The following is a 25,125-nucleotide window of genomic DNA, read 5'->3' on the forward strand; positions in this document are numbered from 1 at the left end:
GAATGAACAAATAAATGAATAAATGAATGAAGTGACTATAGACAATATAAAATACTTGGGAGTCTACCTGCCAAGACAAACCCAGGAACTCTATGAACACAATTACAAAACACTTTGCACACAAATAAAATCAGACCTAAATAATTGGAAAAATATCAATTGCTCGTGGATAGGCCAAGCTAATATAATAAAATGACAATTCTACCTAAATTAATTTGTTTTTTCAGTGCCATACCAATCAGATTACCTAAAAATTATTTTATAGAGCTAGAAAAAATAATAATAATATTCATCTAGAAGAACAAAAGGTCAAGAATATCAAGGGAACTAATGAAAAAAAATGCACAGAAAGGTGGGCTAACTGTACCAAATCTGAAGCTATACTATAAAGCAGGAGTCATCAAAACTATGTGGTACTATGTGGTGGATCAATGGAATAGGTTAGTCACAGGGGACACAGTAGTAAATGACTTTAGTATTGTACTGTTTGATAAACCCAAAGACTCCATCTTCTGGGATAGGAACTCAGTATTTGACAAAAAACTGCTGGGGAAACTGGAATATAGTATGGCAGAAACTAGGCATAGACCAACATCTTATACGATATACCAAAATAAAGTCAAAATGGGTACATGATTTAGACATGAAGGATGATACCATGAGCAAATTAGGATAGGAAGGAGCAGTTTACCTCTCAGATCTATAGAGAGGAAAACAATTTATGTCCAAACAAGAGATAGAGAATATTATATAATGCAAAATGGGTTATTTTGATTACATTAAATTAAAAAGGTTTTGTACAAACAGAAGCAATGCAACCAAAATTAGAAGGGAGGCAGAAATCTGGGAAACAATTTTTATAGCCAGTATTTCTGATAAAGGCCTCATTTCTAAAATATATAGGGAGCTAAATCAAATTTATAAGAATGCAAGTCATTCCCCAAATGAGAAATGGTCAAAGGATATGAACAGGCAGTTTTCAGATGAAGAAATCAAAGTTATCTATTGCCATATGAAAAAATGCTCTAAATTACTATTAATTAGAGAAATGCAAATTAAAACAATTCTGAGGTACCACCTCATACCTATCAGATTGGTTAACATGACAAAAAAGGAAAAATAAATAAATATTGGAGAAGCTGTGGAAAAATTGGAACACTAATGCATTTTTGGTGGAGTTGTGAACTGCTCCAACCATTCTGGAGAGCAATTTGGAACTATGCCCAAAAGGCTATGGAACTGTTCATACCCTTTGACCCAGTAATACCACTACTAGGTCTGTATCCCAAAGAGATCATAGAAGAGGGAAAAGGACCCACATATACAAAAATATTTATAACAGCTCTCTTTGTGGTGGCAAAGAATTGGAAATCGAGGGAATGCCCATCAATAGGGGAATGGCTAAACAAGTTGTTGTATATGAATGTAATGGAATACTATTGTGCTGTAAGAAATGATGAGAAGGAGGAGTTCAGAGAAACCTGGAAGGACTTAACATGAACTGATGCTGACTGAGAGGAACAGAACCAGGAGAACATTGTACAAAGTAACAGCAACATTGTATAATGAACAATGGTGATAGACTTGGCTCTTCTCAGAAGTGCAATAATCCAAAACAATTTCAAAGGACTCATGATAGAAAGTGTTCTCCACATCTAGAAAAAAAGAACTGTGGATTCTGAATGCAGATTGACCAATACTGTTTCTACTTTTTGGCTGTTTTTTTTTCTTTTTTTGAGGTTTTTCACTTGTGTTCTGCCTCTTCTTTTACAATATGACTAATGAAGAAGTATATTTAATGTGATTATACATATATAACCTATATCAGATTGCTTTACATCTTGGGGAGGGGGGAGGGAAGGGAGGGTGGGAGAAAAATTTGGAACTAAAAATACCATGAAAACAAATGTTGAAAACTATCTTTACATGTAACTGGAAAATAATAAAATATTTTTATGATTTACAAAGAAAAAGAAAAAGTTCCCTGGGCAAGGGAAGAGGGCAGTGGGAGGGAAAAATTATAAATGCTTGTAAAAATAAATATATTTAAAAATAAAATGACAGGGTTAGACTAGCTGATATCTGAGGTCAGAGCTTTCAATAGGAATTCTCATGCCCAATTTAGTTGGGGGTAGAACATACAGAGAGGACTGTCTCAGTCAAGTGCAGTTATACTGGAGAAGTGGGCACAGCAGTACTTCATCCCTTCCCCAGAAATCTAAATCCAACCCCTAAAGCATAGCAGCTGTCTCGTTGTTCTCAATCTTCCAACCTTAGGAGGAAATGGGAGGGGGATGTAGGGAAGGAGGGGGGAAGATGGACACTGGCAGAAGGCAAGAATGCTTGAGGGTGATGGTATGGGGCTTCTTAAGGACCCCACCCCTGACACTTGCTAGCTATGGGACTGACATCTCTGCTCCTCATCTGTAAAATTAGTGTGGTAGATCCTAGCTTCTTAAACTGTGGGTCTTGACCACATATGGGGTAATTGAATGTGGGGGTTGTAAAAAATTTGGCAACAGTTAAAGGTTATGTACACCTATTTTATATACCCATATACCCAGGGTTGGTAAAAATATCTTGGGTAAAAAGGGGTCTCAAGTGGGAAAAGTTTAAGAAGCCCTGGGCTACATAGCCTGTCAGGTCCCTTTCAGCTCTGTGACTGCAAGGCATGGGGACAGATACCTAGAGAACCAGTATAGCGCTTAAGGAATGAATCCTTTAGATGTCTGGACCCAGGGAAAGTCACTTAACCCTGTTGGCCTCAGTTTCCTTATCTGTAAAATAAGTAAGAGAAGGAAATGGCCAACCACTCTGGTATCTCTGCCAAGAAAACCCCAAATGGGATCACAAAGAGTCAGACACGACTGAAAATCACTAAACAACAACACTACTTTGGTCAAACACTCCAGTCACCCCACCCTAGTTATAGCTCTTAAAGTTCCTTCCAGAAGTTTCTCAATATGGCGAACAAGGGGGTTGGACTTGACCTCTCAGCTCCTTTCCAGTTCTGTGTCTTTGATATCTACAAACCAGAAGCTCAGCCTCCCAGATTCTGCTACCGGAATGTGGCGATCACAAACACCCAATAACTTACTTTATTTCTTCCCTTAGAATCATGATCCATCCATGGATGTGGAAAGGAGAGCTACCTTACACTCCTGCCACCTCCTCCCATTTTCCTCACTGCTCCAACCAATGGCTCCACCATCCACTATTTGCCAAAATACTGTGGTATAACCAAAGGGGTGGGGATTAGGAGTAGCTCTGAGCTCCTAATTGGCAGTCCCTTTCAGAGACATGAATGCCTTTGTCAGTAGCAATGAGCAAAACACCAAAATCCATGGTCCAGATGAACAGAAATGTACTGGACCATTTACACCATTTTGTAGTTTGCCAAAATGTCACAGTGTTGGCAAACATATGAAAATTGACCGTGTCTGTTTGTTTTGTTTCTGTGGGTAAGTACATTTAATACCACTGCTGCACAGAAACCTAACACACAATTAAAATTACATAAAAACTAAGCCAGATAAATGGAGAAAGGGGGGAACGGATGTCTGGGGGGAGAGGGAAGAAGACTTGTCTTCCCATGAAAGCTTGTCTATCACCAAAGCTCGCTCGCTCTCTCTCTCTCTCTCTCTCTCTCTCTCTCTCTCTCTCTCTCTCTCTCTCTCTCTCTCTTTTTCTGCATCTCTGAGACTCAGTGGGACTGGAGATCTGACACACTCAATAAACAAAAGGGATTTGGAGTTAGGCACTGACCATCTGTCCAGATCTTCCTCAACTTTCCAGGCTGTCATTGAATAAAATTATCCTTAATTATGTTGTCAAGATCTCATTTCCATACCCAGATGTGCCAGATCTGGGAAGAGGAATTTAAAATTCTGTTGATGGAATGTGATCTCATGGTGTGATTTACCAAGTGACCCTGGCCTTAAGTTTCACAGTCTGGATGTCAGAATTCAGAGCTGTGATGAGGTTGATGAGGTGTCCATCAAGCTAAGAGTCAGAGGGGTAGAGGAGAAAACTTAGATGCTCTGGGGACCTTTATTGGGCTACTGTTAATTCCAGAAGGTTTGTGAGATATTGAGAAGCCGTCTGAATGCTAGGGGAGGCAAGACTGGAGGAGAATTCCAGTGAATTACCTCCAATGACCTCCTACATTTTCCCGTTTTAGTCAGCTCTCCTGGACAGACACCCTACCTTCCCTGAATCTATCCCTTTGTTTATGCTATTCCTGAGCTTATCTAAATCTGAGCTAAGTTCAAAGCCTAACTTCCCCCAGTGAAATCTTCCTCTATTACCTTAAGAAAAAAAGCTTTATTCTTTTTTTGTGTTTTTTCATCCCGTGGAAAAAAAATGGAGCTATTGCCATTCCCACACCAAGAGAATCGAACCGTCCTTTGTGACAAAGAAAGCCAGCGAAGCAAAAACAAATGATACATGACGGTGTCTGACAACATATGCAACATTCTGCCCAGGCTGCTCTCACCTGCACCGAGTTCCCTTGAACTTACTTGCTGAAGAACACAATTTGATACTTTATTAGAAATGGTCTCATTTCCTAATTTTTTCATAAGCACAAATCTTATATCACCAGCAAGGCTATGCACCCAGGATTTATGTTACAAACCTATCACCTAAAAGGCAAATGAACTTGTCTGAGATAGAACTAATGGTCGTACACATGAGTAGGATAGTTTCAGAGCCCAACTTAGAGACTTTTTAAACATAACTTATTTGAAAGCATCTGATTAAGTTAAAAAAAAAAACAACTACAGAGGATGCATTTGAAATTTGCAAATGGAAATTCACAAATTTCACATAGAGGCATTTGAGTGAATATCAAAGTGACATTGTGGAGGCCAGAGACTACAGCCCCCCCCCCCCCCCGGGTCAGCTGGAGGAATTAGATAATAACCAGATCACAGAGCTGTGTTGAGGGTCTTCACTTTCATCTTCAGACTGTAAGCTCCTTGAAGGCAGGGACTGTTTTTTGACTCTTGTATTCCCAGCACTTAGTACAAGGCCTGTCACATGGTAGGCACTTAGTACGTGTTTATTGAATGAATGAATGAATGTAAAGTCTTTCACTGGGGTCCAAAAATGCTGTACAAGGACAGAATGGGAGTGTTAGGAGTCTTTGGGGTGGAGTTGGGCAGGGTTTGGGGCAGGGAGGAGTCCAGTGCCCGGCCATTCAGGGAGAAAGAAGGGAAAGTTCGATAGGAGCAGGTGAGATATGTAGGAAGTGTTTGCAGTCATCGGGGTCATTTTGAGATAGTCCATGAATGAAGGAGCCTAGGGAGTGTAGTTATTTTTGTGAAGCCTGGGAGGAAGAATGATTTGTACACATGAACGTAATTAGACTCCATAATTGTGAAAAGACTCCATGTGGGAAAGGAATGAGGGAGGTGCCATCACTACCCTGCCAAGAGGCGGAGGATCCTCCCTCTCCTTGGGGTGCTCACAATGGTAGTGCCAAGCTGGTCGTGCCCCAGGAGGCCACCATGCCTACCCGAGGTGGGTGTACTGCCCTACACACAGGGAGGAAGTAACAGTGATGCTGTAATGTCAGATACTGCTTTGTGTTCTTTATCTGACTCTCATCAGCTTAGTGTCTGTACACCCAGGATGTTACCAGGCCACCCAACAGGGGAATTGTGGTTACAAAGCATTTCTGCAAAGTCAATGAATTAGTGGTAAGCTTGCAAAAAAAAAAAAGCCAAGTGACCAAGCCAAGTGACATTATTATTATTATTATTCTCATTAAGAAAACAATAACAATAATAGCGAGCATTTATATATTAAGATTTGTCAAGCACTTTCTGTTTCTCTATTATTTCTTCATTAACCCATCTGATCCTTCCAACAACCCTGGGAGGGAAGTGCTGGTCTTACTCCCATTTTACTGATGAAGAAACTGAGACACGTAGAAGTGAAGGGATTTGGCCGAGGTCATACAGCTAGTAAGTGTCTGAGGTAGGATTTGAACTCAGGTCTCCCTCACTTCAGGCTCAGCACTCTCTTCATTGTGCCTTCCAGCTGCCCCAATTTATGCACAGGGTCTACTATGAGGGAGGAGATAATCCCACTCTCCTCTGCACTAGTTAGACCATACACGGAGCACTGCACCTTGGCTGGCACATTATATTTTAGAATGCACATGGGCGTGGGTCAAGGGGGCAATGGAAAGAAGCAAGAAAGGCCAAAGACTCATAGATGATGCAAAGGCCGGTTGTCCATATGTCACGAAGACTTTCTCCAAAGCTTGAGCTGATGGGTACCAGGCCTGGCCAGCCCTGAAGATCTGCACACACAGGCCCCAACCCGGACCGTTAGCTCAATGCTGGGCCCCACATTCCAGGAGGAACATTGGTAGCCAGGAGGGCAGGGGGATGGATGACCAGCCCACACAAGGAGAATTTCTTCAAGGTACTGGGATACCCTGCCTGGACAAGGCTCAGTCGGGACATGAGGGTGAGACTTGAGGCAGTGGGGGGCAGGGAGGGAGGCACTGGAGTCCCCTGGTGTCTGGAGGCTGGGCTGCAGTGGGGAAAGACTAGAGGCAGGCAGACACCCCCACACACACACACACACACACACACACACACACACACACACCCCTGCCAGCAGCTATTGCAATAGTCCAGGTCCGAGGTGGTAAGGGCTAGACCAGGCTGAGGCAGGGTCAGAGGAGAGAAGCGGGGGGTGTTTCTGGAGATGTTGCAGAGGTTAAATCTTGGCATCCGCCTGGACGCGGGGGTGAGAGAGAGGAAGGAGTCCAGGGTGACTCCTGGGTTCGCTGGAGATCACAGGATCAAAATAGGCAAGATAAGGAAACTGAGGCCAGAGAAATGAATCAATTTGCCTAAGAGCACACAGCAAGGCTGGGGAGGAGGGAAGATTCATATCCAGGTTTCCAACTATAACCCATCCAGCTTCTCCCTCAGGAGTTACAACAATAATAATGGCTTCTGTTTGTTTATACGGTGCTTAAGGTTTGTAATGCACTTTACAAATACTATCTCACATATCAATTCTCACACGAACCCTGGGAAGTGGGGGCTATTATGATTCTCATTTCCCAAATAAGGACATAGAGGCAGATGTAGAGTGCATGCTTGAGGTAGGATTTGAATCTAGGTCTCCCTGACTCCACACCGAGGGCTCTATCCACCTAACGATCCAATTGCTCTGCATGACTTGGCATTGATTTTTCTGTGAACATGCAGAATTGCTTCCTTTTTATCTCTGTATCACCAGGCCTTCACCCCATGGATGGCAGTAAGTCACTTAAGAAGCATTCATGTCTAAAGTAAAACTATTGAGTCAAAACGTGAGTTTCGTTCACACACCCTGGGCTGGAGTTGATCAAAATCACCCAAGCCAGAGGTATCTGCCCATGATCTGCTTTGAGGGCCTGGGCAGTGTGGGGAGGGGAACTTACCTTCCTGAATTTTTCCACTTTTGATGTAAGGCGTGAGGAACAGCGGCTGTCCTGGGTCTCCGTGGCTTGGGCCCCAAACCTGGAAATTTCTATACAATTTGCGGAAAATGCCTTCACTGGGCTCCAGGGCCAGCAGCACCCACAAGATAGTCACCTTCCACATCTTGCCAATAACTCCGTCTAGAAGGAAAAGTCACAAGGAATCACTCACTGCTCTCACTGTCCACATGCACCATCAGCACACTTCAGAGTTCGCGCGTGCACACGTTTGTGCATGCACTCATCACCTCCATGATAAGAACCTTGTGCGGTGGGCAGCACAAATATGAATAAACCCACTTTAGATGAGGAAACTGATTCTCCGATAGGCTCAATGTTTACAGACTCAGTTAATAAGCTTTGGAAGCAGGTTTCAAACCCAGCTCTTCGGACGTCAGGTCCAGGGTCCATTCTCCCGTAGGACAATCGGTGTCCAACTGGAGAGGGCCCTTTGATGTCCTCCATTCATTTTAGACCTGAGGAACCTGAGGCCCAGAGCCAGGATTGGAACTCAGGTCCTCAGTTTATTTCCAAATGCTGCTCACACTAGGAGCTGGGGAGTCCCCACAGCACAGAGGTTTCATAGTTAGGAAGATAAGACATAGCCCACATGATGAAATCACCAAACATCCGAAGCTTGAAGGGACGGCAGCAAGCTCCTGGTTAGTGGAAACCAAGCCTGACCAAGAATCCCCTGCCTCAACACCTGCCACCAAGAAGTCACTCAACGTAGATCGAAGAATCCCTCTGCAGCCTATTTCACTCCTGGAAGGCCCTAATGTCCAGGAAGGTTTTCTTTACATCAAGCATTAATTCTCCTCGTCAAAAATCCTACTCCCTCGTTCTGCCTTCTGTGAGCAAACAGAACCCTTCGAATCCCCCTTGCCTGGTACAGTAGAAAGTCCAGTGAATTTTGACTCAGAGCACATGGCTGATAATCTTGGCTCTGTCACCTCCAGGGAAGAGGGAGAGATGGAAGGTGGCATGTGCCAGGTGAGCCAAACCAGCATTATCACCTCCCCCACCACCTCCCCTCAGACCTTGATAGAGATGGCCCAGAGCCCTGAGCCTTCGAGCCTCGGGCACCTCCGGGTCCCAGGTACTGCTTCTAGCCCAGTCCTGGAGCCATCCCTGAGGGGAGGGGTCACTGTGAAGAAAGAATCCACCTAGAGCACCATTGCCAATGGCAACTGCTAATCTGGGCAAGTAAGCCCAACAGTGGCAGCCCCCTCTCTTCTCCCCAGCCAAAGGTGCTGCTTCCAGCTCATCGACCCCAGCCATCACCTTGGGAAGCCCCCCACCATCACTTCCTCCCCCCTCCCCACACACAGATACAGCCTGGCAACTGCTTCTGAATAAGGCGCAGCCATACATAGTCCTCGGCACAACATCAATACAAATGACTAGAAAGTGGATGCCTTCCCCTTCACTTTGCTGTTGTGTCCTAAGGACCCCGGGGGCTTTCCACTGCCTTGCAGCTAAAACTCTTTTAGGCACAGTCTCCCCTATTAGAACAAGAGCTAGCTTCATCTCCTCCTGCTCTCCCTGGTGGGTCCTGCTCTCTCCTTCCTTCTCACACTCATCTGTTCACACGTTGTACCCCCTCCCTCCCAATACAACAGGAGTTCTTTGAAAGCACATCTTGTCCCATGTTCTGGTCCTCAGCTACAGCAGGTCATAGAGCAGGGAGGGACCTTTGGGGGCCCCTGAATCCAACCATCTTCATCTTACAGATGAGGAAATGGAGGAATAGAGAAGATAATGTGCCCAGGGTCTTCTTACCAATAGAATATGTCAGAGGTAGGACTAGAACCTAGTTCTTCCTGACTCCCACCTAACACCCCATCCCACTATTCCACATAGCCGTCCATGCTTGATAACCGCAGGTTGGATTGGATTGGAAATAGAATCCGGATATGTGGATCTTCAAACCAAACCACATTCATGAACCAAAGCACAGGGAGAAGCAGAGGCCTGCGGCCTTTTAGTGGAGCTGAGTTCTTTCAGGAACTCATAGCCTTGGGGGTGTTCATCTCTGCAAAGAAGGGGCTAGACTGAGCCTCCCCTGAGGTCCTTTCCAGCTCCTACCGTCCAGGAAGCTCGGCAGACCACAGCGCCTCACATGCCAGGGCCGGAAAAATAATGTGCAATTATGCTAATGCCCAGAACCCCTCTCTGCTGCACAGTCCTTTAAATGTCAAATCACTAAATGACATGAAAATGCAAACACGTACGAAAATCGATGAACCACACACACTTCTCACATCACTCCTCTGGCAGACTATAACAACACTGGCTCCATTTAAACAAGTGAAAATGTCTCTCGGCTCCATTTCCCCAATAAGATAAAAGTTCATAATTGTAATTTGATGGAATATTTGATTGCCACAAGCATTTCTCTTATGGTTAGCACAACATAATTTCCTGTATTTAATACAAACAAGCTCAACTATATATAGCGAGTGCTTAAGAAATCTTTTGTACTGTTTTTTACTGTCTTTGGCTGGAAAAGCAAACCAGACTCCCAGGAGCTTGGGACCAGCAAGTCGTTAGAGCCCTGGAAAAGAACTTTTAAAAAATAGATTTTTAAATGATATGGAACTTGCTAGCCTAATGTTTGACTGGAATTGCTGCTTTTTCAAGGAAAGAAGAGAACCAACCTCTGGGCAAACAGCTTCAGAAGAAAAATGTCTGTAGTGTAAGAGATGGGAGGGCCTGTTTCAATAAGTGGTTTATCCTGAGGGGAAAAACAGAAACCCATCAGGATGGTATTTTTCTATCTTCACTTGACAAACCTCAAGGCCTTTTTAATGGAGGCCATTAATATTTAAATAACTAGGGAGGCTTTAGCCCAGTCCCAGGAATCAGAGGCTGACTCGAAGGAAGGAAAGGAAAAATGAGCCAAAATGGTCTTGGTTTAGTCGGCAGGAATGGAATATAGGGAAGCCGGAGGTGCTCCAGTCTAGGCACTAGCACTATTTGATCAGGGAGCTATGAAAGGAAAGGCGCCCCTTGTCAGGGAATTACAGCAGTCTGCTCTCTCTTCCTGTCTCTTACAGAACCTACGGCATGGTGACGTTGTCCTCCCACTTATTATGGGACTGGAGATTTGGGCTGTCTGCCTCAGGAGGGCTGGCCTAAGGCAGGAGAGGCTCTTCCCCAGTAGGCGGGGCTTGGGGTGACAAATTATTTGGTCCGGGCAATTCATGAAATAAAGAAAAATACAAAATGGCACAGAGAGTGTCAGAGCAGCAGGAAATGGGACAGAGGTTGCTGAGAATCATATACTTCCTAGATTATCCGCAAACCTTAGCTGTTGGCACCCTAAATGGGAGATTTTCAGCCAATGACCAAGGAATGGGCAAAGTGCTGGAGAAAATGAACCACATCTATCCTAACATTCTAATTATAAATGTAAGCAGCAGACGGAAGAACAGATCATGAATACTCCTTGGAGAGGCAAATAAAGGAGTCTACAGAGTCACAGATGTCAGCTGGTTAATCCATAAACATTCATTAACTACCTACTGTGTGCTGGCCACTGTGTTAAGCACTGGGGAATACAAAAAAATGGAGAAAGACATTCCCTGCTCTCAAGGAGCTAAGATTCTAAAGGGAGAGAGAACTTGCAAGCAGATATGTCCAAACAGGACAGACAGGAAATAAGCTAGGGAAGGTGCTAGAATTAGCAGAGGTTGGGAAAGGCTCATGGTAGTAGAGAAGCATCCACTTGAGGCCCAGTGCTGTAGAAGGTGGGATCTTAGCTGGGATGAGTCCCAGAGAGGTCCGTAGTCAGGGCAGTGGAGGGAGAGCGTTGCAGGCCGGGGGGACAGCCAGGAAGAAGGCCCAGAGATGAGAGCAGAAGGGTTTTGTTCGTGAAAAAGCCAGGAGGCCCATGGTACTGCATCCAAGAGGACCTGTAGGAGGGAACCGGGCAAGGAGACTAGAATGGGAGGAGGGGGCTGGTTGGGAAGGGCTTCGAAGGCCAACCAGAGCATCTTGTATTACATCCTAGAGGCAAGAGGGAGCCACTGAAATTTACTGGGGGGGGGGGAGCAGCATTGATGTGATCCAACTTGTGCTTTACAAAAATCTCTTTAGCAGCTGAATGGAGGATGGATGGGGGAAGGGACTGGAGGCAGGCAGACATCCCCCCACCCCAGCAGCTCCTGCAGTAGTCCGGGGCTGAGGTGATGAGGGGCAGTATCAGAGGAGAGAAGGGGCATATTTGGAAGATGTTGCAAAGACATTGGCACCATATTGGATTTAGGGAGTGAGAGTAAGTGAGCATTCAGGATGACTCCTAGTTTGTGAACCTAAGGGATGGGAGGATTGTGTTGTTCTCCACAGTATAAAGAAGCTGGGGAGGAGGGGGGTGGTTTAAAGAGAAAGACAGAATTCAGCTTTGGACATGTTAAGTTTGAGATGATATCAAGCTAGGGGGCAGCTAGGGGGTGCAGTGGATAGAGCACCGGCCCTGGATTCAGGAGGACCTGAGTTCAAATCTGGCCTCAGACACTTAACACTTACTAGCTGTGTGACCCTGGGCAAGTCACTTAACCCCAATTGCCTCACTAAAAAAAAAAAAAAAGAAGAGATATCAAGCTAGAAAGAAATCTACAAGTCACTGAGTCTAACTCTCTCATTTTACAGGTGAGGAAACTGAGGTGTGGAGATTAAGTGACTTGTCCAAGGTCACAGGGCTAGTAAGTTGCAGAGCTAACACTTGAACCCAGGTCCAATGATTCCAAATACAACATTCTCTTCCCTGTCCTATGATGCCTCCTAAAAATTGGGTTTATCAAGTATCCAAAGACAACGAGAAACATCACATCATAGAACATTTGGTCATCTCTTATTGCAGTGTTCATAGTATTTGCAAAAATACCATCATGGTAAATAACTGAAGCAGATGATGGAGGGATAAAAAAGCAGAGTCACTCTTGAAGGAACACAGGAAGACTCTCCAAATAAAATGAATAGGAATCTTGATACCTGGAAACTTCAATAATGGGCAGCTAGATGGCACAGTGAATAGAGCACTGGGCCTGGAGTCAGGAGAACCCGAATTCAAATCTGGCTTGAGGTACTAGCCATGTGACCCTAGGCAAGTTACTTAACCCTGTTTGCCTCAGTTTCCTGATCTGTAAAATGGGCATAATAATCACACCTACCTCCCAGGGTTGTTGTGAGGTTCAAATGAGATATTTGTAAAGCACTTTGTAAACCTTAAAGCACCTAAAGTAATTCCTTAACTAATTATCTGTGAACAGTTGAAGCATCAGCTTGTTGAAGTGAAAAATTAATACAAGATTAGAAGAATTAAAGCAACACGGGGTACAGCTAAAACAGCTCCAACCTAACCAAAACAAGTTACGCCAATAAATAGGATATGGATAGATTGAAAGAGATTGATACCCCAGTTCCTACAATTTCATGCAAAAGTTTTAACTGGGATAAATCAACTGTCATAACAAAGAAGCTGAAAGAGGCTAAAAACTGTCCAGGTCAGCAAACACCTGACTTTTTGCCAAGCAAGGGCACATGGTAACCAAGAGTAGTGCTGATTTAAGAGAAAAACATACTGGTCAGATCTTTTGAAGAAAGCTAGTGGAACTTTATAAACATCACCTCAAAAAGGCAGACAGAAGCAGTAGAAGATAGAAACAATTTAAAGAAAATTTGGCCAGAGACAGTGAAGCACAACAAATAGAAGGCAAAAGTTTTATTGTTGTTGTTGTTGCTGTTGTTTTTATATACACACTTTCCACCACTAAGGACCGTGGATCCAAAGCATCTGGATTCTTATAATCTCAAATGAGATAATAACTGTAAAGTGATTAGCACACAGTAAGTGTTCTATAAATGTTAGGCATCATCATTATTATTAACATCACAGTGACAGGTGGGCTTGTGGACACCAGAATCCACATTCAGACAACAAAGATAAGAAATGAGGCTGGACAAGACCAAATGTACACAGAGAAGGCTGTTGCTGAAAATGACAGTTGTGAGGGTATTACAGGATTAAATCTCAAGGAAAGTGAAATATTAAAGACATGGAGAAAAAAGAAATTTCATACCACAAAACTGTCCAAAAAAGGCAACTGCCTCTCTGGAGAGGGATATTTTTGGAAATGAAGGTGATATAAAAACAAAAAGATATAGAGATAGAGATAGAAATATATCGTGGGAGCCAAGTGCTATTATTATGCCCAATTTACAGATGAGGAAAATAAGACAGACAAAAGTTAAGTGATTTGCTCAGTGCTGCACAAGCTAGTAAATGTTTAAGGATGGATTTGAACTCAGACCTTTCAGATTCCAGGGCCATCACACTATCCATTGCGCCACCAACATGTAAATGAAAAGAGCACTCACTGACTCTTGAGTTTGAGGATCTGAGTTCAGATCCAGATTCTGAAGTTTATCACCCACCCGTGTGACCTTGGGCAATTTATTTACAATCCCTCCGCGCCAATTCTGAATCGGTAAAATGAGGGGGGGGGGCACTGGGTTACCTCTGAATCCCCCTCCCCCTCTAAATCTATAACCCAGAGCCTCGAAGTCCTTTTGGGTCTTCTGCAAAATGAGGGAACCGGACTAGGTGCTCCCACGTTCCTCCTGGGGAACAGTTCAAAGCATCCTCTGCCACGCCCCCAGCCCAATCGTTGAAGCGGCAGATGCCTGGGCTGGCCCGTGGCACTTTCAGATTCACGACCACTCGTTGGTAAGATCAAGGCTAAGGATCCATCAGGTCCCTGAAATACCAAATGTCCTCTCCACCACCCCAGCCCACAGAAAGGCCAGTGATGAGGCCGCGTTTGATTCAGCTGCATTGGCCAAGCATCTGCCACATGCAGAGAACACGGTCCTAGGCAGCCGCCCAAGGCGGAGGGCTCAGGAGTCAAAGGGACAAATCTGAGAATAGCCGAGAACAGGGACAAGATCTGGTTCTGATTAATCTTTGTAGCTTCTCCAGCATCGAGCCCATGGCCTGACCCAAAGTAAGTGCCCAATAAATACTTGCTGAGTGAACGAACTGACTCATTGAAAAGGCGTTGAGGGTGGAATCGATGAGAAGAATTGGAAAACCAGATGTTCTGGTCCTGGGAGACTTCTTCTGCCCGGTTTGATTCCTTCTCCTCCCGCCCAATTTTAAATCGCTTTGCCTTCTTTAGTTGTGTTCTACAGGGCCCCCGAGAGCAAGACTGCCAGGGGGAGATGGAGGCTGAATGCCAGGAAGCATTTCCCAAGAAGTAAAGCCCTCCCCAAAATGGAAGGGACTGTCCAGGGAGCCTGCGGGGTGCCCCGCTTCAAGCAGAGGCTGGAGGACCACTCATTAGGGAAGCTGGAAAGATAGGGGCTGTGGTAGGGGGCTTCCAAGAGTCTGCCATTCTAGGATTCTGCTACAAAAATAATGGCATCGTTGAGGGAGGGGGGACCTTGGGGGCTCATCGTCTTGTTGGCTGGACAACATTCACACCATTCCAAACCAAAGAGAATTTTCTCCACCTTTTAAAAGATACCAGAAGGAAATTACAGCCGTCTACACTTCATTATCGAAAAATCTCTCCCCACATTACAGCACATAACACCATTTTACAAATCTCTTTGGGCCGTTGCTTAGGAAAAGAACAGCAAACCCTGGGGCATATTTGCAGCCCACAATTAGTTCATTCCTCTGAATTCTTCTCCTGTGGAATCCGAGACTTAGAGCTGCCAGGGGCCTTAGAGGTTAGCCTACCTCATTTTACAGATAAGGAAACAGAGGCCTAGAGAGGTCACACAGCTATTATCTGTGTTGACATTGGAACTCAGGTCTTCCTGACTTCAACTCCAGCACTCTCACCTCTACACTAGGTTTTGTTTTGTTTGCTTTTGTTTTGTTTGCTTGGTTTTTTCCCCATCCCTCTGAATCTCTCCCGGGTGTTCTTTTAACCACTCTCCAAAATCAATATCTCCCCCCCCCTCCCAATCTCCTTTAATCCTGATACTCAGAGGAGACACACTGTCTAGTGATCCTAGGTAGTCCTTTGGTAATGAGCATAGTGGTAGAGAGAATTTCCTGCATCTCAGGCTCAAGCTTGTTTCTATGGCAACAGCATAGCAACCACCCCATTACCGATTAAGAGTCAGCATGCTCAGGACTAGGAACACTAGCTCTTTCTCACCGGATCTTCTTGATTCCATTTTCCTCCTTAAGTGTATTACTTTTTACTGAAGGTCAATTTATGTGCTGATAATCCTTTCACCAACAATTCACCACATCATTTTGATTCTATTCACATCTTCCAAGGTACGGGGACCCACCCCAATTTGTGTTCTCTCCCCTACCTGATTTTTCATGACAAACTTTATTGCTAAATATCTGCTACGATTGACCTATTCCCTAGTCCTCGAACACCATCCTCCCTTTGCACTGGCTCCTCCATGCCTGGAGTGGTCTCCCTCCTCATCCCTACCTAACAATCTGCAGCTTCCTGCAAGGCTCTGCTCAAATGCCGCCTTCGGCAGAAAGGGCAAAGACTTGAAGGAGTTGAGTTCAAATCTGTCCTCAGACAGTCACTAGCTGGGTGACCCTGGGCAAGTCACTTTACCTCATCTGTAAAATGAGCTGGAGAAGGAAATGGTGAACCACTCCAGTGTCTCAGCCAAGAAAACTCCAAATAGGGTCACAAAGGGCCAGACACAATAGAACCACAATAAAGCAGAAAGTGGTTCAGACACTAGAGCTTCTCCCTCTGAAGTGACCATCCATATATTCCCTCAATGTCAATGGTCCTCTTTGAGAAGGAAAGACAAACAATACATTTATTTACCCTCTCCCCTATCTCACCCTCCCTGAAAATGTCTGCTCTTGGAGGGCAAGGACTGCTTTTGTCTTTCTTTGTAAGCCCAGCACTTAGCACAGAGCCTAACACAGACTAGGCACTTAATATATACTTGTTTGATTTGGGGTGGGGGGGAAGAGGAGAGAGGAGAGAGGAGAAAAGAAAGAGAGGAGAGAGAAGGGGAGGGAGGGGGAGAAAGGAGAAAGGAAGGAAGGGAAGAGAGGGAGGAAAGATGAGGAGAGCAGGGACAAGAAATGGAGAGAGGAGAAAAAGACAGAGAGGGAAGGAGGAGAGATATCCTAAGTGGCCAAATATTATAAAAATGAAGAATATGGAGGGAGATAAGATACAAAGAAAGAAGAGACATAAAACTTGAGACAGTTGAACTCTGGTTATTGTTGTTATTTTTATTACCAATAATAATATACCTAGGACTTTGAGGTTTGCAAAGCATTTTACATGTTATTTTACTTGATCCTAATAATAACCCTGTAAGGTAAGTGCTATTATTACCCCCATTTTACAGATGAGAAAAATAAGGCTGAGAGATTAAGTGATTAGGTCAGCAAATAAATGTCTGAAGCAAGATTCAAATTGGGATCTTCCTGATTCCAAGTTTAGCAACCTCTTCACTGCTCCGCCTGGAGACCATGATCAATCAAAAAGATAAAATTCCATCCAGGAAAAATAAACAGACCTGCCCTTCCTCTCAGGAGAGAGGTGGTGGCCTACAGCTGTGGAATGTGGTATACTCTGTCAGAGTGGCTGTGTCTGCTGATTGGCTTAAATGTCTTTGTTTCAAGGAAGGGTCTAATGATGGTGGGGTTCCGCAGGAAAATGAGGATGATATGAAAACAAAATGCTACAATGTTTTGTTTTGTTATTAAATAAAATGAACTCAAACAAGAAGCTTCAGGGCCAGTTGGTGGTTTTAGGTATTGGGTTTTTGTCTTTGGAGCCCAGGAGCAATGGGAATTCTGGCTCCACCATTAGCTGCTATGGGAGGGAAGGGGGGTCTACTTGCAGGGCCCTCATTTCCTCATTCTAAAATGGGGGTTGAGGCCCCCTCCAGACCTAAGAGGCAGGGATGCTCAAGGGGCACCAGGTTAACCAGCATGGGAGAAGGTGACCAGCTGATCTTTCAACAACAGGCAGGTCCTCAGGCTGCCCCAGCTCATGGGCTGCTCCTAGGAAGGTCTGCCCCTCCTGAACAAGCTGTGCAGGTCAGTGATTCTATCACCCTGTGAAAAACCTGAACCAGCTTTCGCTTGGGGCAGACACTTGAAAGTGGGCTCCCATTACACTGTATTTGGCAAAGATAACTAACTTTCCAACAAAGACAGAAGTCAGGGAGACAGACAGAAACAGAGACAGACAGAGGGAGAAAAACAGAGGGGGGGAGGGGAGAAGAGGAGAGAGTCAGAGACAGACAGAGACAGGGGAAGAAGAGGAGGGAGGGAGAGACAGACAGAGGGAGCCCGTGTGCGCGGCCTCATGAACTTTGGGGCACTTGTCAGGCATGAGAGGAAGAGGAGGCCTTACTCATTGCTTTAAAGGGGGTTTCCTGGTGTCTCTTCCCCCGACTCCCATCCCCCACAACCCTGGGAGCTCAGGGTCCCCGTCAGTAAGATGCCAGCCCTTCTCTGTCCGCTCAGCGGTTACCACCAGAATTTCATGAGGAAGTCCCAGAAGCTGAGGTTTTCATTCTCAGACTTTTGCTATGGCTTCCAATGTCCTCCAATACCAACTTAAAACTACTAATTACGGGTTTTAGAATTGTTCCCCAACAGGTTTTCTCTTGCTTAACCACCCTCTCTTACTACATCCCTACTTAAGGGAGGTGAGTTGGAAAGTGCATGGGATGCAGAGTCAAAGAACCTGGATTCGAATCCCCTCCACCCTGCGACTCGGGTAGCCGGGGGAAAGCCACTTCACCTCACTTTCCTCATCTGTGAAACAGGGGAGTTGGACCACATGATGTTGAAAGTCCCTTCCAGCCTTAGACCTGTGATCCTGTGTGTGACCCTGGACATGTCATAACCTCTCTGGACCTCAGTTTCCCCATCAGTAAAATAAGGGAGGTCCCTTTTAGCTCTAGCTCCCAGATTCTATGGCTACCCTGAGTTCCCTTGAAGGGCCACTTCGGGTGGCTAACCCACTCTGTTGATCATCTGTTTAATCAACACTCTGTGATTTATTCCCGTTTTAAGCACAATTCTGACGAGCTTCAGTATGTGGTTTAAAGGCCTGGGACAGGCGAACACACCGACCACACCAAGAAATGTCTGCCAAACACCCTGAAAATAAAGAAGGAGACGGCAGATGCCCAGCACAAGCTCAGTCTGGGGCCACTTGGTGGAGAGGCAGGGAGGGGCCCTGCACTCATCAGTCATGGTCGCCAGGCACTGTGGTTATTGATGGGCTACAGAGAGACCCCAACGACCCCTGCTTTCCAGGAGCTCACAGTCTGATGGGAGGAGACATCGTGCAGAAGACTGCACACAAGAGCCATGGGCAGGATCAACTGGAGATCACGAATACAGGGAAGGCCCTCACGACTTCTCTCATCTTTAAACTGGGGAGCGGGGTGGGGGGAACTAAAGTCATCTCTTCTTCCTGTCCTAAACCTATGGCTCTACTGGCCCAGGTCAGATGTAACACAATGGCTGTGCAGGAAGGTGCCCGGGAGGAGCAGAAGACACTCTGATGTTCCCTGCAGAGCATATGATAATAATAGGAATGATAATTATGGTGATAGTGATAATAACATATGAACTATGGTAGAAATGCCTGTGGACGTGCCTTGTGGCCCCACAGCAGAGATGCTACCCAGCCATGACTTGATAAACACTCCGGAGTGCCCCAGGGCCCAGAGTCACTCGGGGCCTCAGTGTCAGAGCCCGGATTCAGAGGTCCGGACTCTCCCCAAATTGTTCTGAGCACAATCAAGAACATTCCTAGAACCCCAGAGCTCAAAGGAATCTTGAAGCTCTTCTACAATCCCCTGCCCCCCTCCCACTTTACACATGAGAAAATTGAGGCTTAGAGAAAACGGAGAGACTTGGCCAAGGTAGTAGATACTACCAGACTTCAGAACAGAAGCTTCTGTCTGTAGCTGTGGGTCTCCCTCATTCTCAGGCTGCCGGCTGTCAATGTCTTAGAGCAGGCCATCTCTAAACTAAGGGCATGTAGCTCGCTCTCTCTGTCTCTCTGTCTCTCTCTGTCTCTCTGTCTCTCTCTGTCTCTGTCTCTCTCTCTGTCTCTCTGTCTCTCTCTGTCTCTCTCTCTCTCTCACACACACACACACACACACACACACAGATGAGGAAATTAAGGCAAACACTTTTTCAGGTCACACAGGGCTAGAAAGGGTCTGGGGTGGCACTGGAACCCAGGTCTTCCAGACTCCAGGTGAAGCACTTGTAAGATGGCTCAGTGCACAGAGTTGGTGCTTAATAAATGCTTGTTTCCTCCTTGGGTCAAACGTGGCCTGACCAGAGAGGCTGTGGAGTCCTCTCTTGCGGTGGCCCAAGGCTGTAGGAGCCATACAGGGCCCTCCCAGATGGTGTCTGACCATGCCTTGGTCACAAACAGCTGCTACATCACACAGATTCACGGGACATCTTCCCTAAACACCTCCACAGAGTAAATGATTGATAGGGTGCACCTATAGCCAGACCCCAGGGGCACAAAGGGCTTCTACGTGACAGAAGGCAGAGCTCTCTCCTTTCTGTCTGGACAGTTGATAACATGAGTGCGTTTCAGGTAGACAGTGTGGTAGGCAGACCTGGTTCAAATCCCACGCTGATGTGGGTGACCTGGGTCTATGAAATATGACTCCGAGGGCCCATTAAGCTTTAGATCCAGAGCAGGTAGGTATGGTGCCATAGTGGGTAGAGTGCTCCATCTGGGGTCTGGCTTCAGACACTTATTAACTGTGTGACTCTGAGCGAGTCACATACCCCCTGCTCAATTTCCTCATCCATCAAATGAGCTGGAGAAGGAAATGGCAATCCACTCCAGTATCTTTGTCAAGAAAACGTCAAGTGGGGTCACAAAGAGTCAGACACAATTGAAACAATTGAACAAAAACTAACAAACCCTAAACCTAGAATTCCATGAATTTATTTTCCCATCTCTTATCTCATTTGGTCGTCATGGTAGCCCTCTGAGCTTTGGTTTGCTTGGACTACTTCCCTCCCACGAGTATTGCTTTGCACATGTGAGCGGGAGGCTGTGGCAAACAACAGACAGCAGATGGGGTGCACACTGCCACCTCTGAGTCCCTTCTAGCTTTAGAAGGACAATCCTAAGGGACGACATCTCAAAGCAGACTTTAAGTTGGCACCATCATATGATCGTAGATTTAGAGGTGAGGGTCTTTAGAGGTCATCAAGTCCAGCTCCCTCATTTTTCCTCATTTTACACATAGAGAAACTGAGGCACAGAGCAACTGAAACAGGTCTTTTCTACCCTTCCTCAGTGATGGTATCCAAAGCTGAAACCTGACTGACCTATTTCCTGCATCTCAAGCTTCCTCTCGACCCTGGGTCTTGAGAAACACTGGCCTCTATCCCTCCCCCAAGCACCAGGTCCTAAGTTCCCCCTTCCAGACAGGCTATTCATTCACAGCAGTCAGCCGGTCAAGCAGATGGAGGAAAATCTGACCTGGAGGGTTTAGAGAAGCTTTTTGTTAGATGAGACCCTAAGAACCAGAGATTGAGAGTCACAAGGCATCTGGAGAGAGCCCAACTCCCTCCTAGGGAAACTGAGGCCCAGAGAGGGAAAAATGACTTGTCCAAAGCCACACAGGAAGTAGCAGACAGGAATCTGAACTCAGATTCTATGACTAAGGCCCGGCTTATTTCCGCTATTCTAAGCTGTCTTCCTCAGAGAGAGGAATCTGAGATTTAAAGTTGGAATCAAACCTCAAAGTGCCTCTGCCCCATTTTACAGTTAAGTAAACTGTGACACCAGGAAGCTAAATGAAGTGCATAGGGCGCTGGGCCGAAGTCAGAAAGACCTGAGTTCAAATCCAGCCTCAAACACTCACCAGCCGTGTGACCCTGGGCAAGTCATTTAATTAACCCTGTCTGCCTCAGTTTGCTCATCAGTAAAATGAGCTGGAGAAGGAATTGGCAAACCACTCCAGGATCTTTGCCAAGAAAACTCCAAAAGGGGTAAGGAAAACTGAAATGACAACAACAATAACACCAGAACCCTGAGGCACAGAGATGTTGGTGGCTTGCCCTAGGGGAGATTAGAAAACCGGGCCTCTCTCCGGGGAGGCCCGCAGCTCCAACCTGCTCCCTGTCACTCTCTGGGAGACAGCAGGCACACCCGTCTCCACCAGACCCACGCACAAACGTCCCCTGAGTCAGCACGCACTCCTCGTGGGGGGCCCTCTCCCAGCTCCCTAGCCCCGGTGCCCCGATCCCAGCACCCCGGCGCCCTGGGGCCACAGAGCCTGGGGGGCAGAGCAGCCCACCAACCCGGGGCTGGCAGCACTGCGGCACTCACTGGCTGCTAGGCTCACACCTCCGCTCCGCCTCTATGCACAGGTGCGCGCCAGGCTGCGCTCCGGCCGGTGCAGCCGCTCCCTCCCCGTCTGCTTCGGGACACAAGGTCGCTCTGCCGCCGGCTGGCCTGGCAGCAGCTCGCCGCCGCAGAGGTGAAGCAGCCTCCTTAGGCTTGCGTCACCCAATCACGAGGAGGAGGAGGAGGGACCGGAGGAGGATCCACCGAGCCTTTCCTAGGTCCTCTAGGACTCCCTCTCATGTGATCCCAGCAACGTTATGCAAAATCCCTCCCCTTCTTCCCCAAGCCAGCGTCCTCCTCGCCCCGCCTCCGCCTTTGGAGGGGAGGAGCCTGTGAGGCCCGCTCAGTCTTCCCCCACCGCCACCTAGGCCGAGCTTCTTCCTGCCAGCCCAATTACTTTGAAATAATCTGCTGCTGCTTCTCCCCACCCCCACCCCCACTTCCCCAGCCTGTTTCAGCATTGACTTTGGAATCTCAACGCCCGGCATGGGACCTGTGTACGTAGTAGGCGCTTAATACTAAATGCTTATTGAATTGAATTGAATTGAATTACCCTTTAGGTCCAGAGAAGCCTCTTTTATTAATAGGATTGTCAACTGTAATAATGCCATCGGGTATTTATATATCAATCAAGAAGCAACCATTAGGCACCTTCTATATGCCGGGCATGTGCTGGGAGAAGAAGAAAATGGTCCTTGAACTCGGAAAATTTACACCTTTGTCGCTCCAGCCGTTAACACAGTGTCTGACTTAACAAATGATTGCTGACTGAGAGCTGATTTCTTTGTGGTCCAGTGCAGAGTCTCTGCCGCCTCTGGAGTGACAGAACGTGATTTGGACGCTCCTTGCGTGTGTTACCTGGGAAAGAAAAGTCGATTACCTTGTCCGGGCCTCAGTTTCCTCATCTGTTAAACGATGGAGTCGCACTACATCGCACCTGAGGCCCCTTCCAGCTCGAAAGCTCCTTAGCTGTCCTCTAGCTTAACATTGAGATCTTAACAGATGGGGACCCTGAAGTCCAAGGAGCGCAAGGCAGAATGAGACAGCCTTACTTGGTCACTAGAGAACTCGACTTTGGCTCCCGAAGACTCCAGTTGAAATCTTTAGTCTGATTCTAAAATAACTTCATGACCATGGACAAGTCGTGTCACCTATGAGTCTCAGTTTGCTCCTCTGTAGAACAGGTATGATATGAACAGCTACCCCATCAGGTGGTTGAGGCTCAAGTGAGATAATTCATAAGAAGTATTTTACAACTTCAGTCCAGTATAAATGCTAGCTATCGTTCTTTGAATTAAGTAGCATCCCATGTCACACAGCCAACACGTCTTAGGGCCATAATTTAAACCCAGGTTCTCCGTAAAGGCAGACCACATCCATGACCCCAAGCTGTCTCTCTCTTTAAGAGCCAGGAGAGGTAGTTGCAGTGGAAACAGGTCATTTTCCCTCTTTCTTGGTCTTTGTTATAAGTAAAAGCTCCCTGGAAGGGTACAAGAAGAGGGATACGTTGGGAAATGTTCATCATAGAAAAACAAAGTATATCAATAATTTTTTTAAAAATCTATAAAAAGTTGGTAGTTGTTTGCTGGGGAGAGGGTGACATTTCCCCTGTCTACTTCCTCCATACTCCTGATTTTAAAAAAATCCACATTAAAATTTGTTTTGAAAATCCCTTCCTTGCTATTAAGAAACAAGAGCCCTGCTGTGTGACCCTGGGTGAATCATTTAACCCTGATTGCCAAAAAAAAAAAAAAAAAAAGGAAGGAAGGAAGGAAGGAAAATTCTCCCTAATTTCAACAATCCATTAAACAAATGCTGGCACCAAGTCGTGAGCCAGGCAATGATGGGGGTACAGATAAGCATTAACCAGCCCCTGCCCCAATGGGGAGACTAAGCTAGACAGGGGAAAAGATAACCACCTGGCAGAATGCTGCCCAGTCTGACAGCCCTGGTCACTGTGGCCGTTGGCTTGCTTTGGCTTCATTACAAGGAAAAGCTCCCTGGGTGGGAGAGATAGCCAGAAATTGCTGTGATGTCAAAACAAAAGGCATGAATACAACTGTAACAACCAAAACCACACATTTTAAGGCAACCCTTCAGTTCCTTAATGTTCTCATCTTTTCTCCTGTGAGCATCTGTTGTCAGAGCTTCCATTTTCCACCATAAAGTGGACGTTAATAATGCATCCTCTCCTTCCATCCCAGACAACATGTCATAGTAGAAAGAGCCCTGGTACAATCAGCAGACCAGGGTTGGAATCCTAATTCTTCTATTGACTTCTTGGGTGTTCTACCTTGGTCGATCATCACCTCTCTCTGTTCAACCTGGAACAGCAACTATATTTCTCCACCTAGGGCAAAAAACAGCTGGGGGTGGAGAAGTGGTAGGGGAGGGGACAGTACACTTCTACACTTGTTGCTCTGGGACAAAGCCCTCTTCATGTTGACCTAGATCAGCCTCTGGTTGAACTGGATGGTCTCCTGTCCCAAAGCAGCCTACATTTCACTAGGAAGATAGCAATGTTCACAAATACATAATACAAAGCACATGCAAAACAAATGCAAAGTAAACACAATCAATTAATAACTGGGAGAGATCAGGAGAGACTTGGTCTGGGAGATGCATCTCAGTGGAATTCTAAAGAAAGTTAGGGATCACAGAATGAGGAGGGGCAGCATCCTGGGATCTGCGAGCAAAAGCCAGGTGGCAAAGGGATTTGATATACTTGGAGCAGCCAGCTTAATCAGAATGGACCATGACCAGAGAGAAGGGGAAGTCCAGAAGGAATCACAGACAGGCACAGCCATTTTTGGTGGAATTGATTCTCAAACTCTAGGTAACAGAGACTCACAGATTCATGGGCAACCAATCTGCTTTTTCTCTTGCACTTTTGAATGTGGAAATGCTTGTTGTATATGATGTTTGTTAAGTTCAGAATGTTTTACAAATGAGAAACCTGAATCCCAGAGAGATTAAGTGACTTGACCAGGGTCACATAGCTAGGAGGAGCCTGTGACTGGTCTTCTTGACTCCAAAGGTTCCAATGCCCCACCTAACTGCCTGCACTTAAAAAGAAAAGCAAGCTCTGTATGATATCAAAAATTCACAGTTTCATGGACAACCCGTGTGTGTGTATGTGTGTGTGCTCTACTTTATATACAATAATAATAACCAGCATTTCTATACAGGGCTTAAAGTTTGCAAAGCACTTTACATTGATATAGGGGTTTAAGATTTGCAAAGCACTTTACAAATATTTCCTCA

General features: G+C 45.9%; 1 protein-coding gene across 2 annotated transcripts in view; it reads right to left on the reverse strand.

Annotated features, from left to right (window-relative positions):
• The window catches only part of CPVL (carboxypeptidase vitellogenic like), a 117,842-nt gene extending 95,760 nt beyond the window's left edge, over positions 1-22,082 (reverse strand). The window contains exons 1-2 of one of the 2 annotated variants that reach the window (XM_043968887.1): positions 21,862-22,082; positions 7,451-7,630 (exon numbers count right to left, since the gene is read on the reverse strand). In XM_043968887.1, the coding sequence (XP_043824822.1) occupies positions 7,451-7,613 (163 nt within the window). In that variant the 5' untranslated portion in view covers positions 7,614-7,630; positions 21,862-22,082. Of the gene's footprint in view, positions 1-7,450; positions 7,631-21,843 lie in introns of both variants that reach the window. The other variant, XM_043968886.1, reaches the window with a different exon arrangement.
• Between the last annotated feature and the right edge of the window lie 3,043 nt (positions 22,083-25,125).

This window comes from Dromiciops gliroides, chromosome 5 (assembly GCF_019393635.1).
Source record: "Dromiciops gliroides isolate mDroGli1 chromosome 5, mDroGli1.pri, whole genome shotgun sequence".
Taxonomy (NCBI): domain Eukaryota; kingdom Metazoa; phylum Chordata; class Mammalia; order Microbiotheria; family Microbiotheriidae; genus Dromiciops; species Dromiciops gliroides.